The sequence below is a fragment of the Chiloscyllium punctatum genome, chromosome 15 (assembly GCF_047496795.1).
Source record: "Chiloscyllium punctatum isolate Juve2018m chromosome 15, sChiPun1.3, whole genome shotgun sequence".
NCBI lineage: Eukaryota > Metazoa > Chordata > Chondrichthyes > Orectolobiformes > Hemiscylliidae > Chiloscyllium > Chiloscyllium punctatum.
Window position 1 is genome coordinate 77,286,769 of NC_092753.1, and position 16,912 is coordinate 77,303,680.

General features: G+C 39.7%; 1 protein-coding gene across 1 annotated transcript in view; it reads right to left on the reverse strand.

Annotated features, from left to right (window-relative positions):
- LOC140486424 (transmembrane protein 50B) overlaps positions 1-16,912 on the reverse strand; it is a 76,745-nt gene that overhangs the window by 23,597 nt on the left and 36,236 nt on the right. Inside the window, exons 3-4 of the mRNA XM_072585535.1 lie at positions 8,058-8,170; positions 2,565-2,632 (exon numbers count right to left, since the gene is read on the reverse strand). Of these exons, the coding sequence (XP_072441636.1) occupies positions 2,565-2,632; positions 8,058-8,170 (181 nt within the window). The remainder of the gene's footprint in view (positions 1-2,564; positions 2,633-8,057; positions 8,171-16,912) is intronic.

The following is a 16,912-nucleotide window of genomic DNA, read 5'->3' on the forward strand; positions in this document are numbered from 1 at the left end:
GTGCCATAGGTGGCTGGAATAAAAACAAGTGGTAACTGTACACATATTAAACCTGCACTGCTCCACAATGTTACCAACTTCAGCTTCACTGATGCAGAGGGTACAAAGTTGATGCAAGGGGCTACAAGACAGAATAGAAGGAGGGACTCAGAGGAAACTCACTCACGTGTACCTCCTCCCATTTTACTCCTGCATGTGACGAATGCCCAAAGAGCCAGAGCCTGAGAGAGCACACAACTCAAGTCTAGAAGTAAACAACTTGCAAAAAATTAGCAAATACAAAAATGAAACAAAAACAAAAACCTGTAGCTTCCTCAGTGACCAACAAAAATAGTTTGCTTTCCATATGACTAATAACTCAGGACAGGAATGATTTTAATCACCCAAGAGTGTAATGTTCAGATGTAATTAAACAAAAGAACAACAGTTAGCCCGGTGTGATATCAGCAATGCACCACACTACATTCGAGTGAAATGAACATTTTTATACTCGTCATTTCACTCTAGTTTATGGTCTGCACCTTACTGAATGTTTCATTAAATGACAAATAAGCTAGAACTCAAAACGTAGAGGCAGAAACTATAGTTTATTTTTGACAATTTTTATGGTTTCACCCCATTCTCTTTCATTTCAAATGACTCAATGTGAAATTTTTAAAAATTCTCAACATCTAATTTTTTTTGCTTTCGTCTGTCCCTCCCCCACCCCCAGCACCAAAACCAACATATCATTTCTAGTTGACCAACCTGTGCTCAAGCCATTACTTAAGATGACTGAATGGAGAGACATTTCCCACTGTTGAACCCTGAGAAAACATGTTGTTGTGGTTCTGTTCGCCGAGCTGGGAATTTGTGTTGCAGACTTTTCGTCCCCTGTCTAGGTGACATCCTCAGTGCTTGGGAGATTCCTGTGAAGCGCTTCTGTGATCTTTCCTCTGGCATTTGTAGTGGTTTGAATCTGCCGCTTCCGGTTGTCAGTTCCAGCTGCCCACTGCAGTGGACGGTATATTGGGTCCAGGTCGATGTGCTTGTTGATTGAATCTGTGGATGAGTGCCATGCCTCTAGGAATCCCCTGTGGGACAACACTACTATTATAGGACAAGCCAAACAGAGAACAGCCAGGTTATTCCTAGAGACATGGCACTCATCCACAGATTCAATCAATAAGCACATCGACCTGGACCCAATATACCGGCCACTGCAGCAGACAGCTGGAACTGACAACTGGAAGCGGCAGAGACAAACCACTACAAATGCCGGAGGAAACATCACAGAAGCGCTTCACAGGAGGCTCCCAAGCACTGAGGATGTCACCTAGACAGGGGACGAAACGTCTGCAACACAAATTCCCAGCTCGGCAAACAGAACCACAACAACGAGCACCCGAGCTACAAATCTTCTCCCAAACTTTGAAAAACATATCATTTCACTAGTTATCACCTCTAGTTAACAGACTAGCACAACTGAACATAAATCCATACAAAAAAACTACACAATAATTCAAACTGCTCAGTCAATGTTCTTGACTTTTATGCCAGCTCCAAATCTGTGGCTTTTGCCATCTAGAAGGACATGAGCAGCAGGTGCATGGGAACAGCATCAGCTGGGCGTTTCCCTTCAAATCAGGCTATTCTGACTTAGAGGCATTGCGGTTCCTTCAATGTCATTGGATCAAAATCCTGGTACTCTCTCCGCAATACTATCTACACAGGAACTGCAGAAATTTATGGCACATTTGGAATATTGTGTGCAATACCTTTAGGAAGATATTATGAAACTTGAAAGGGTTCAGAAAAGATTTACAAGGATGTTGCCAGGGTTGGAGAGTTTCAGCTAGGAGAAGCTGAATAAGCTGAGGCTGTTTTCTCTGGAGCGTCGGAGGCGGAGCGGTGACCTTATAGATGTTTATAAAATCACAAGGGACATGGATAAGGTAAATAGAAACGGGCTTTTCCAAGAGGTGGGGGTGTCCAGAACTACAGGGCATACATATACAGTGAGACGGGAAAGATTTAAAAGGCACCCAAGGGTCAACCTTTGCACACAGAGGATGGCATGTTTGGAATGAGCTGCCAGATGAAGTATTGAAATGGTACAATTACAACATTTAAAAGTTTTCTGGGTGGGTATATAAATAGGAAGGATTTAGAGGGATATGGGCAAAGTGCTGGCAAATGGGATCAGATTTATATAGGATAGCTGATCGGCATGGACGAGCTGAACCGTAGGGTCTGCTTCTGTGTTGTATATTTCTATGACTCTAAATAGCTCATCACCTTCACAAAAACAATTGAGAATAAGCAACAAATACTAGCCTTGGCTGTTGAGTGTGTGTATCCCATGAATGAATAAAATACCCTCATAGCTATTACTCTTTACAGTGCTGAAGTTTCTTTTCAAGAAGCTGGTTTAATTCTTTGTATTTTTAACTCGCATCCCTGTTGACAATACATCAGATTTTCTCATCAGTTCAGTCTTTGATATTATTGTTAGGTCACTATTCTTCAGTATTTCTCAGATTATAGTAACTACTAAAATAAGTAAATAGCTTAAGCATTATTACCTGTTCTTCCCAAACAGCCATCACTGTATCCATCCCCTCGGACCTGTCCATTAGACACAGCATTTATCCTAAAATTTAGATTTGGAAACAGATTATATTACATAATTCAATGTACAGCATGATGAGCCATAGTAAGAACATTACGTAAGTTTTGTAAGAATTTCCATAACCTAGACTACCAAATGACTCTCATAGGAACATGCAGGATAACTTATGTTCAAAAATTCATACCAGAGAATAGGCTTTGATCACAAAACAAGCGCAGAGGGTCAGCTCATCGAATGTATTCTTCCAGAGAAATCTATTGTTATCTCTCACAACATCCAACTGCCTTTTAAAAGATTCAAGGCTTTTTTTTAGTTCCACTACAATGCAGAAAATCATTCCAGATTCCTCTGGGTGAAGAAAAATCAGCCTTTTATTTTCTGCAGTTTAACCAAATGAGAGATTCTCTCATTGTTCCACTGCAACACCATCTCCTCAGCCCTACACTCATCCCTGGAACATCTGGCTAATGATGACACCCTCATCAGATTGCTATTTATAGACTTTAGCTCAGCGTTCATCACCATAATTCCAACAAAACTCATCTCAAAACTCTGGAATCGAGGACACTCTGCAACTGGATCCTCAACTTGCTGGATGCAATCATTATGGATAGGCAACAATATCTCCTCCACAATAATCCTCAACATCAGTGCCCCACAAGGCTTCATACTCAGTCTCTTACTATACGCCTATATACTCAACTGTGCAGCCAAATTCAGCTCTAATTCCAGTTAAAAATTAGCTGATAACACCACAGTAGTGGGTCAGATCTCAAACAATGAAAGGGCAGAGTATGGGAAAGAAAGAGATAGAGAGCACGAGCTTAGCAGCAAGGTGTAAAAACAATCTCTGTTTCAATGTCAGTAAAACCAGAAAGCTGGTCATAGACTTCAGGAAGCAGAGGTGGAGGACACCCCCAATCTCTATCGATGGATAGATGTTGATGTGGTCAAGAGCTTCAAGTTCCAAGGAATGAATACCACCGATCTGTCTTGGTCTATGCATGTTGATGCTACAGACAAGCAAACACACCACATATCTACTTCCTCAGAAGGCTAAGGAAATTCAGCAGGTCCATAATGACACTTACAATTTTTATAGGTGATTCATAGAGCTATGGCAACTGCTCAGCCCAAGACCACTAGAAATTACAGAGCAGTGAATGTAGCCTAGGCCATTATGAAAACCAGCCTTTCTTCCCTTGATGTTGTCCACATTTCCTAATGCCTTGGGAAAGCAGACAACTTAATCAAAGCCCTCTCCTACCCTTGTCATACTCTCTTCCACCCTTTTCCATCAGGCAGAACATACAAAATTTGAAAACACGCACCAACAGATTCAAGAATAGCTTCTTCCTTCTTCCCCGCTATTATCAGAATTTATGATCTGACCTCTCGTATTAGAGTCAATCTTTCTTTGCGCCTTCTCCACATCTAAAACACTATATTCTAATTCTGCTGTATTACCCCTATGTTCTTATGAAAGACAGGATGCCTGGACAGCACGTAAAACAATACACTTCACCGTATCTCCGTACACATGACAATAATAAACCAAATCAAATATAAGGGGGATAAAAAGAGAGCTTGACAGGGTAGTTGACGGAAGGATGTTTCTCTGACTGAAAAGTCCAAAACTAGGGGATATCGTCTCAGGATAAAGGGGTCAGCATTTACAACACAGAGGAGATCCTTTTCTCCATTCAGAAGGTTGTGAACTTTAAAACTTTCAGAAGGCCATAGCATGCCCAAGGTAGATTTTTAAATAATTGGGAATTAAGAATTTTATAATATTTGATGAGGGAATTCTTCAGTAAATCATGAGGACAAGTGTTTACTTAGAAAATGCATCTGTCAGCACACTTCTTGTGAATCACAAAATAAAACAAAGTGCAGTGTGGTGTTGAGCCATAGCACATTATTTACTCATGTAGAAGTTTTAACAGCCTAGATTATTGAACAACTCATGTGGGAACTAATCAGTGCATGATAATTTTGCTGAATTCAGAGCCAAGACCATGCTATAATCACAGGCATGGGGAGAGTGTCAGTTTACCTAGTATTATTTGTATTAGGTAAGAAACTACTAAAATTTCCACATGCAGATTAATTTTAGGGAATTGGGACAGTCAGAGAAGCTGGACAATTTAAGGCAGTTAATGGGTAAGAAGATATGCCTAAATTAAAAGTGCAGCTGAAATAGCAGAACAGGACAGCAAGCAGAGCCAGTTATGCTCTCATAGGAATGCAGATGAAATGCCTTAACTGAAGCTCCTATCCAATATTCTTTCCACAAATTTTATGAATAAAGTGAGTTTTTGGAAAAACTATACCAACATAAATGTTAACAAAAAAATTCTGAGACACACTGTAATCAACTGGGTCAAATATGCATTGGAGTTAGTAAATGTTTGGACCTTCCATCAAAGATCTTCCTGAAAGATCTGACGACATCTGAATAGCATAAGGCCAGTGCTGGATAGAGAAATCTACATCTGCCCCATCAGCCTAAAGCATCAAGGTTCATCATGACACAGGTCTGTTCTCAGCGAAGAGCAACGGCAGAAACATCCTGCTTCTGGAGGACCTTAAATTTATTGAAAGATACACTCAGGTGTGCTTGGAACCTGTTAGCCTTCCAATGAAAAGAACCGATGACAGTGTTGCAGTTCGGCACAGTTGATGTTGAGCAACACACTGAAGCTTGGGGAAGCTGCTGCTCCAATTCAATAAGGATAGGCCAGCAAGGTTCTCCTACAATAGTACACAGGGTTTCTAGTTCCTCTGTATCAGATTTCTTCGGTTATATGTACAGGACAATATTTGATGAGAAAAGTACATATAAACCTGTTGGCTTGTGCAATGAGATTCCTCAGGTACTCTATTGAAGGAAATTGATCTCCACAGTCATGTCAAATTTGAATGATATAATGTACTACCAAAAATTGTGAACATTTAGCATAATTGGGGGTAAAAGATCAGTACCAACGTAACTGCCACAACAGACTGATCACTTGTTAGACCTGTTGGATCAAAATCATATGTCAACTAGTGGAATAATGGATAATGGTCTCTTTATCATATCGCTCATGCATTAAATCTCTCTTATAAAGATTAAAATGCAATTACTGCCATCAATGCAAGCCAATATGGATTACTAATGTTATTAAAGATACAATAAAAGGGGAATCTAGCAAGGCAAAGAAAGGAGAGAAGGTGGAAATTTTATAAATCCTCAATGACCCTTCTGATGGCACAAACTCAAGGAGCCAATTGAGCTACACCTGCTCTTAATTCTTAAAGTTTCCATATGAGATGCTTCCTAATGTCAGTTCAGGGCTTGCTTTAAATCTGTTCATACCCATGTTCCTTTGTCCAGCAACTGTAGATTAACTCAAAAACAATCTCAAATTTCAACCATTCCTGTCCCTCTTTTCGTACATACTTCAGGAATGCCCTCCCTCTTTTGTGTTTGCTTAAAGTTGAAGAATCTAAGTTTTCCCAACATTTCCTTATAACATTCTCCTGCAATCACCCTTTAAGCCCAAATCGACATGGTGGAGTTCTGTTTTAGGTCTAGCAAGAACCAGGTTACTGTTCTAAAAATACACCTCTTTCATTTGAATTTAACTGGCAGATTTAACCAGATACAAAATTTGTTTATGTATTGATTTTGATTCTTAAGTAGAAAATAAGGAAGGAAGGAATCTTCTCTATGTAATTAGCACCTTAAAAAAACTCAAAACATTCATACTAATAAATGCAGAAAACATTGTTGCAAATTTACACACAAGGTTCCACAAACAGCAACTAAATAATAATCTTTTAATCTGTTTGACCAACTAGGAGTTGTATGATTGCCCAGATTATGAGGAAGACTCTGATCTTTCTAGAAATAGTGCTGTGGAATCTTTTATATACAGTTGTGAAAGAATGCAAGGCCATGGTTTAAGAGTTCACCTTAGAAACTGTACCTCCAACAGCTCAACTTCAGGACTCTATGAAGTCCAACTCTATAGCAAAGAGAAAATAGGAACAGAGAAAATAGGCTTGAAGAGCTGACTTGCTGCGCCATTCAATATGATCATGGCCGATCATCCTACTCAGGACCCTGCCCCTGTTTTTGCTGCATGTACTTTGATCCCTTTAGCCCCAAGAGCTATAGCTAACTCCTTCTTGAAAATATTCAATGTTTTGACCTCAACCACTTTTTGTGGTAAAGAAGTCCAAGGGCTCACCAACATCTCAGTGAAGAAAATATTCTCATAATCAGTCCTAAATGGCCTACCCCATATCCTTAGATTACTGACCTTTGGTTCTGGAATCCCCAGTCATCAAGAACATCTTTCCTACATTTACTATCTAGAAGTGGACAGTAAAGAGGGTTACCTCAGATTACAACAGGATCTGAACCAGATGGGCCAATGAGTTGAGAAGTGGCAGATGGAGTTTAATTCAGATAAATGCGAGGTGCTGCATTTTGGGAAAGCAAATCTTAGCAGGACTTATAATCTTAATGGTAAGGTCCTGGGGAGTGTTGCTGAACAAAGAGACCTCGGAGTGCAGGTTCATAGCTCCTTGAAAGTGGAGTCGCAGGTAGATAGGATAGTGAAGAAGGTGTTTGGTATGCTTTCCTTTATTGGTCAGAGTATTGAGTACAGGAGTTGGGAGGTCGTGTTGCGGCTGTACAGGACATTGGTTAGGCCACTGTTGGAATAGTGTGTGCAATTCTGGTCTCCTATTGGAAAGATGTTGTGAAACTTGAAAGGGTTCAGAAAAGATTTACAAGGATGTTGCCAGGGTTGGAGGATCTGAGCTACAGGGAGAGGCTGAACAGGCTGGGGCTGTTTTCCCTGGAGTGTCAGAGGGTGACCTTATCGAGGTTTACAAAATTATAAGGGGCATAGATAGGATAAATAGACAAAGTCTTTTCCTGGGATTGGGAGTCCAGAACTAGAGGGCATAGGTTTAGGGTGAGAGGGGAAAGATATAAGAGAGACTTAAGGGGCAACTTTTTCACGAGAGAGTGGTACGTGTATGGAATGAGCTGCCAGAGGATGTGGTGGAGGCTGGTACAATTACAACATTTAAGAAGGAATTTGGATGGGTATATGAATAGGAAGGGTTTGGAGGGATTTGGGCCGGGTGCTGGCAGGTGGGACTAGATTGGGTTGGGATATCTGGTCGGCATGGACAGGTTGGACCAAGGGTCTGTTTCCATGCTGTACATCTCTATGACTATGACTCTATGACTTTTAATACATTTTTGAAATCCTCATTCCCATTCAATCCACATCCTTCTGATTCACAGACAACATTTATCACATTCAGCTAAGGCTGATACTAGTGAGATTTGTTTTATGAGATGAACGTCCATCGCACAATGCTTTTAAACGAAGAAAGATAGTCAAGGAACACTATTGTATTAATCCAATAAAGAACTTACATGAAAAAAGCTACAGTTGACATGACTCCACATGTGTGAAAAGCAGGATTCAATTCTCCATTTTTTGAGTAAACCACTGCAGCATCTATAATTATCCACCAACCAGTAAAGAACTGCAAAAATTAAACAATACAGCATGAGATTACATTATGCAATTAAATTTTTGTTTGTAAAACAGCAATATAAAGATCAATCCCATTCTAAAAATGATTTATGAAGCTGGCATTTAGAAAGGTCAGAAATAGCTTTTCTAACAACTAAGTTTTTTTTTGGTGTAGAATATAGTCATATGGATCACAGAATCATCAGGAGGGAGGTAGGACAAAAGAGATAGATAGGTCTGGGGACCTCATTTTTATCTGGCATTTCACTCACCACTGGAAAGAACACATTTGTGCACATCATATTCAACCTTGACCATTTATCACCCTCTTGCCTTGGTTCTCCTTGTCAGACAGTTAAATAGTCTGCATAAGCTAATTTGTTGGATCCACGGACTAATCAAAGCAAGAGGTCTTAATCTTCATACAGTATAGATAAAACAAACTGTTGGAAATAGCTGGAGAAGTTCACAAGTATGCACTTAGGATAGCTTCTGAGGACAAGTTCTAGAACTAGAGATCAGGCTATTTCAGAACTGGCAATGTATAATGAGACAAGATTAATTAGCAACCTAATAGTTTAAAGGGAGGCAATAATCTAGTGGTATTCTTGCTAGAACAGTTAATCCAACAACACAGATAATGCTCTGGGGACCCAGGTTCAAATGCCACCAAGGCAGATGGTGGAATTTGAATTTCATTTTGAAAACTGGATCCAAAGGTCTAATGATGCCGTGAATCCATTGTCAATTGTTCGAAAAACCCATCTGGTTCTGTCTTTTACAGAAGGAAACTGCCATCCTTATCTGGTCTGGCCTACATGTGACTCCAGACCCACAGCAAATTGGGTGACTCTTAACCACCCTCTGGGCAATAAATGCTCCCGATACCCTCACCCTAAACCAGGTAAAGAAAACAGTAAAAGGATTCTATGTGTTGAACGATCAAAAGATGCTATATTCAGTTTGAAGATGAGAAATTTAGATGACAAAATTAAATAAAGGCAATTGCTTGAATATGTAAAAAGAGAGCAAAACACAAAGAAAAGAAAAGGGAGCAAGAGGTGAGGGAGTGCCGTGGGCATGTGTGTGAAGAGTACAGGCAAGCATGAGTACTTTAAATTTTTAATTTTCTGTAAAGAACCTTTGCTACAATTGTGCAAGGTATTGGTGAGACCACCCTTAGTGTACGGTGTACTCTGGTCTCTTTACTTGAAGGTATACTTATGTCAAAAATCAGTTCAGCAAAAATTAAGAGTCTGATTCATGGCATCAGGGGTTTGCTGTAAACGGAAAGATTGAGCAGTTAGGTCAATACTCATTGCAGTCCAGATGAATGATAAGTGATCCTATTGAAATACAAGTTACAATAGGGTTTGACGGTAGACGTTGAGAAGACGCTTCCTCAAGAAATAGAGAACCAGGGAGCAGAAACATTTCCTTTTAAGACAGAGATGAGGAACATCATCTGAGGATTGTTAGTCTGTGGAAATTCCTTCCCAGACAAGGTGGATGCTAGAACATTCAATATATTCAAAGCTGAGTTAGACAGATGTTTGATTGACAAGAGAATCAAGGATTATGGGGCCAGTTAAGGCCACAACCAGCTAATTGTAAAGAATAGTTGAGGTTTGATCAGCCAAATGGTTTACATCTGCTTCTATTTTTTTAATGACCTTACATAAAACTTTATGCTAATTGTGATACCAGAAGCAGAGTATTGAGAATCTTTAATGCAAAAAGGTTACTCTAACATATAAATGGATTTTAGCAAGTGTGGGAATGAGGGGAAGGAGATTATGTGAAGATCAAGCAAGCAGTTTCAGTGAGGTGGAGGTCAAGTTTGTTGTAATTAACAACAAAATGGTTACACATCCAGCAATTGACTGAACTTGCAGTCAGGAAAGGCACAAAATCTGTGACAAATTCTCATTCAGCTGACATCAATCTCAAATTTTTCAACTTAACAGATTTAAGTTTGTTTCTTTGTTTCGCATTTCTTGGCAATCTCTCTTCCTTGGAGAGTGCTGCAGAGAGTTAGAAGAATGCACAGGCTAGTTAACAACTTTAGCCTATGAGAGATGTAATCGTTTGGATGAGATGTTAAATTGTGGCCCAACTGCCCACTTGGGAAAATATAAAAGAACCTACTGCACTCAAAGAGCAGCAGGAGAGTTATCCCTGGTGTCCCCTTCAGTATTTATTCCTCATGACAAGAAATAGATCAACTGTTTCTTCACCACATTACTGTTTGTTGATGTTTGCTTTTTACATAATGATCACATTTTCTTTGTTAAAACAGGGAGTATACAGTCAGTACAAATTTTTTTGATGCAAAGTGTTGAGACACTCAGCGGTCGTGAAAAATAGGATATTAATGCAAGTCGTAGGCAAAGTTGAGACTTACACATGATTATATCAAATAGATTGTCCAGCAGTGCAAAAATGGACTCAGTGAAGGAAAATAGGTGGTAGAATTTTTACATTGATGCAAATTCTGTAATATTGTCAGCACATAAACAGGATAGACATAGATAAATGATACAAAGAAGCAAATGCAGGAGATAAGGTGAATTAAGTATGCAACCTTAGAATACTGGAACTTACTATGTGGGCAAAAGATGAGAAGCAATTATGAAGGTTCAAACCTACAACAGTATAGACAGGAGTAGAATCAATTTAAGAGGGACAGTATTCATGGATGACAGTTTTGAAAGCAAGAGACTGAGAAATACATGCAATTTACAACTGATAGATTGAAACAATTGAGAAACGAGAAATTGAGTGGCAGGCAACAAAGTGCAAGAGGTTGATATCAAAAGACAGGAGTTTTGTAAGGGGAAATGATTGAAGATGAAAGGTGATAGGGGGTTGAGCTTTTTGGTAAGGACCAGCACCTAATGCAAGACTGAAAGGTTGAGACCAACTCCATAAGTGGTTTGCATTTAATCTTCCCTTATTCCATAAGAATAAGTGCTGACACCATCTCTTAAAAAAATGTCTATACCCAAAATACCTGAAGCCTGTGCCCTGGTTCCCTATATCAAGCATTTGATCCAACTGCCTTAATACTACTGTTGCATAGAACAAGCTTGAATTTATAGAAGACCTTTCATGTTTTCTGGATGGCTTGCATTATTTCCCAGTCAAATGAGGGGTGCTTGCTGGTACAACGAAATAGAATACAGAGGTCAAATTGGAAATTTTTTTGGTGCAAGTGCAGTAAAAACAAAATGATCAATTCATTTTCATTATGTTGATTGGAAGCTTAAAGCTGTGTAAAAGATCAGATGAAGAGACTGTATGTCATCTCAAACAATAGTACATCATTGGTGCAGCACTGAAATATGAAACATTAACCCAGATTCAGAACCCACAACTTCCTCTCTCAGGAGATGAGAATTACCAAGCCAAGACTCTCACATTCACTCTCACCTATCAAGTTAGGAGCCTGTGGTTTTGACACAACAGTTTAGTAAAATATCAGCATATCCATTTTACTTTACAAGTGAAACAAATTAATAGACTGAAAATTATGATGCGTGATGAAACATTTTGCAAAGGTGAGAAGGTGTTCTTGAGCAGTTCCGTTATAAGATTGGAGATAGCAGCGAAACTAGTGCTTGAATGTGACAGAAGTGAAAGATTGAAATCACCTTGGAAGTGTAATTTCGTCTGCTCCACTGAAGTGCAAGACACAAATGCACACTGACCAGATTAGATACAGGATTTCTAATTAGGAACATAGGAACAGAAGTGGACTTTCAACCCTGAATGTACTCTACCAGGTAACTAGATCATGGATGATCTTCTACTGCTAGAAATCTTTCACTTGACCATGTCCAAGCCTCCGTGACATTGGAGGTTGAGAATTCCAAAGATTCACCACACTAAGTGAAAAAATTCCTCAGAGTCCGAAGTGGCCCATTCTTTAATCTGAGACAGAAAAACTGCAGATGCTGGAATTCAAGGTAGACAAGCAGGAGACTAGAAGAATACAACAAGCCAGACAGCATCAAGAGGTGGAGACGTCAACAGTTCAACAGTCCTGAAGGGTTACACCCGAAACGTTGACTTCTCCACCTCCTACAACTGCCTGGTTTGATGTATCCTTCCAGCCTCCTGCTTGTCTGAGACACAGTCTCCTTTGATACTAGAATTACAACTAGGAGGATTATCCTTCAAGTGTTTACCCTGTTAACCCCAGTAAGATTTTTTTGCATCGCAATTAGATCACCTCTCATTTGTCAAGCCTCTACAGAAGTGTGCCCCGGTCTCCTCAATTATTAGGAAAGGCGATAGCCTAATGGTATTGCCTGACTATTAATCCATCAGCCCAGATAATGCTTTGGGGACCTGTGATGACAGATAATGGAATTTGTAATCAATAAAATTTGGAATTAAGAGTTGAAAGATGAACATGAAAGTGTTCTAGATTACCAGAAAAACTAGTTCGATAATGCCCTTTAAAATAGGCAATAGAGTAGACAATAGACATTAGGCGCAGGAGTAGGCCATTTGGCCCTTCAAGCCAGCACCACCATTCATGATGATCATAAAGAAGGAAATCTGCTGTCACCTGTTGGTCAGACCAGGTGAGTGCAGCAATATGGTTGACTCCGACCTGCCCTCTAGGCAATTATGGATGGGCAATAAATGTTGATCTAACTAGCGACACCCCATATCCCATGAATGAATAAAAGAAACTCTCCACATTGGATGATCACGTTATATCAGAAAATCTGGCGAGCCTTTGTTTCACTCCTCCTATGGTAAATTCAATCCTTTCTTGGGTCCAAATACATACACTTTTCAATCTCTCTTCATTTAATTTCTTTCCTGACCAAAAAAAAGGAGATAATAGCATATCTTTCTACATTACATCTACCATGTTCAGTTCTGCTCTCCAATTAGCTAATTATTTCCTTAATCACTTCTTTTAATTAATGCTGTTATTCACCATCATTCAAAATATTCTACTTTAAACTTAGAAATGCAATGAACTTTACCACTTAAAATTAAAGCAATGGACTCATTAGCTTCTCTTCTGTAAAAGGTAGCCATTTAAGGAGTGTTTAACTTCAATTACAGTCTTTAACATCTTTATTTTAATTAGTTGCTGACAGACATTAACTCATTTGGGTTTTCCTCTGATGTCACAATGTTATACCACCCCCTCTCCATCTACCCGTGAAGACCTATCATTTCAAAACATGGCTTGTTTGTACAAGTTAAAAGGGAGTTATTACTTGCTGGTTATAAACAGAACACACAAATGCTCAAAGCCTGTAAATTCTTCCAACACCCACACCATTCCCCAAGTGTCACTGTACACAAAACTAAAATATGACTACTAACAAAGCATATGTCAAATTTTGAAGAACTTCAGGAGATTGAAAAAATACATCTATAAGATCCATACCTCTCCAACTATAATTCTCTTCTATTTAGGGTGTAGGTTTGCTCACTGAGCTGTAGGTTTGATATCCAGACGTTTCATTACCTGGCTAGGTAACCTCATCAGTGGCGACTTCCAAGTGAAACGAAGCAGTTGTCTCCTGCTTTTTATTTATATGTTTGTCCTGGATGAGGTTCCTGGGGTTTGTGGTGATGTCATTTCCTGTTCGTTTTCTGGAGGGGTTGACAGGTGGTATCTAGATCTATGCGTTTGTTTATGGCGTTGTGGTTGGCCAGGCCTCTAGGAATTCTCTGGCATGTCTTTGCTTAGCCTGTCCCAGAATAGATGTGTTGTCCCAGTCGAAATGGTGGTTTTTTTCATCCGTGTGTAGGGCTACGAGGAAGAGAGGATCGTGTCTTTTTGTGGCTAGCTGGTGTTCGTGTATCCTGGTGGCTAACTTTCTTCCTGTTTGTCCTATGTAGTGTTTGTGGCAGTCCTTGCATGGAATTTTGTACATGACGTTGGTTTTGTCCATGGGCTGTACTAAGTCTATTAAGTTTGTTAGTTTTTGTTTGAGAGTGTTGGTGGGTTTGTGTGCTACTAGGATTCTGAGGGGTCTTAGTAGTCTGGCTGTCATTTCTGAAACTTCTTTGATGTATGGTAAGGTGGTTAGGGTTTCTGGCTGTGTTTGGTCTGCTTGTCGTGGTTTGTTTTTGAGGAACCTGCAGACTATTTTTTGAGTATCCGTTCTTCTTGAATACATTGTATAGGTGATTCTCCCGTTTCCTGAAGTTTGTCTGTGCTGCAGTGCGTGGTGGCTCATTGGCATAGTGTTCTGATACAGCTTTGTTTGTGTGTGTTGGGATGGTTGCTGGTGTAGTTAAGTATTTGGTCAGTATGTCAGTTTTCTGTATACGCAGGTTTGTAGTTCTCCATTTTCCTTTCTTTCAACTCTCTCACTACCCGGAACACCAACTTCCAGACTGGCCGAAGAACTACATGCAAGACTGAAATACCTAGTAGAAGAGGTAGGTAATGAAACGTCTGGATAGCAAACCTACACCCTAAACCTCAACCTGAGCTACAAACCTTGCAACAATTCTCTTCTGTGTCAGATTCTGTTGTTTTGTTTAACTTCTCTCATTCCTGCTGTTTTAATTATAAAAACTGCTCAGTAGTGGTCTTTGTCATTGTTTCTTTATTTCTTTTAAGATTCATTAATGTCAGTCCAAATGTCATATCTTCCTCAATATCGCTAATGTCAAAGTAAATTACTGGCATTCTAGTAGGATATTTGAGAGATTAAATAAGCCAGAAAGATTCTGCTACATGGGCTACAATGGGGTTGAAGCCCATGTTAAGAGGACTACAGAAGAAACAAAGCCTGCAATGTTGAGGCAGCCATGAAATGAAAAAAAAAGGCAAGATCCTAAGAAATCATAGGAGTTGATTGCAAGTCTTCTGTGTTTGCACAGCTGTTTTGAATGTCTAATTAGGGGGGAAAAAAAGGAAGTCAACCTTTAGGAGGAACTACGAGAGTTGCAGACCATAAGAACATGAAGTGGAAGGGATAGATCTAGCTACTACGCCAAGAGTCAATGTAGAATATTAGGATCCTAGGCGAGACCAGCAAATCTATTATTATTTTAATCCCAAATGGGACAAGTTTGTTCAGGAACAGTTAGCTATATATAAAAATACACTAGACTGAAAGCAAGATCCAGGGTACTTGCTAGGAAAATAAAGCCACAAACAAATCAAGAATTACTGTACAAACTAGAACAATATCATCTGCAATAAAAGAAACTTATTTCTGACACCCATATTTAACATGGCAAACATTGATAATAAACAGTGCACAGCACATAAATAGCAAACACAGATCAGAAGAAGGATTGCTTTAGTCCCAAATTGTAATGACACAGTAGGTCATTCAATCTCACTGAGCTTCACAAGGGATTACAATGCTTGACTTGCACCAATCTGGCCTTGGAACTCCTTTTCAACTGCCCCTCCATCATGGACAGCCACTGACTTCTCTTGCTCTAGTCAAATCACCCTCTTATTCTGGGCCCACATTCCCCTGGACTTCAAAACCCACAGGACTTCTTTGCCCACATAATTCATTAATGATTAGTTTCACCAAATTCGATGTTTCTTGAGAAAGCTAGGTTGACATCAGTTTGCCGCAGAAGTATCTGGATGGCCTTGCGTATGAATTGCAGAAAATCGATCAGCAGGTAGCACAGATGATAAGTCAATGTCATTTTGGCATTTATTACTAAAGGAATGAAGTATAAAAATAGGAAATGTTGCTACACCTGTACAAGGCATTTGTGAGACTGTCCCTGGAGTATTTATTTCAGTTTTGGTCCCCTTACCTGAGCAGGGATGTAGCTGCATTGGAGGCAGTTCAGATGAGATTCACTAGATTGATTCCAGTTAAGAGAGGCTTGTTTTATGAAGACAGATTGGAATAGTTTATCCATATACTGTCTGGAGTTTAGAAGAATCCCAAGGAGTTATAATTGAGGCATTTAAGATGCAAAAGGGAATTGACACAGTAGACAGAGTGGATGTTTCCTCACCTGGGGCATCTAGAATGAGGAAACAGACTTAAAATAGAGATAAGGAGGAATTAATTCCCTCAAACGGTCATGAATATATAGATTCACTATCCGGGAGTCTGGTGGGTGCTTGGACATTCGAGAATCTTTAATTGGCAATAGGTTGAAGGGTTAAAGGGAACAGGCAGAAAAGTGGAGTTCCAGCTGAGATGAGATCAGCCGTGATCGTTGTAAGAGGCAGAGCATGGTCAAGGGGCTGAACTGCCTACTCCTGCACCTAGTTATTTCTTGCTTCAACTATGCATGTGATTTAAGAGCATGCCTCCTTTACATATCCTAGCATAGACATGTGGCAATTTAGGTTGTATCAAACTGTGCAGTTGGCACGCACAAGACTTTACAGATTGCTTTCTGGCTGTGCAGCTTTGGACAACGCTTCCACAGTTTTTTTCCCATTGTGACCTGATTCAGGTGCATTAAAATTGCAATGAGCCCAGACCTGTGAGAACAAGTGGGTGCTGAGACAGCTGTGGCAGTTGGAGTGGTGGGAAGGTTAGAAAAGGAGGAGATAAGAAACCCACAACAGGGTGGCAGGAGGCTAAAAAAGGCAATGCAAAAAGCACCTTCATTTCCACAGGTTTATCCAAGGAGGCAACCAAGCATTGAGTATCGGATGGTTAGGAAACAGTCACTATTCAAAAAAATGCACTGATTTTAAAAAGGGACTACATAACTACAAGGGGTTAACCAGAACTCTAAGATAGTTATTGATGACTTGAAACTTGTGATC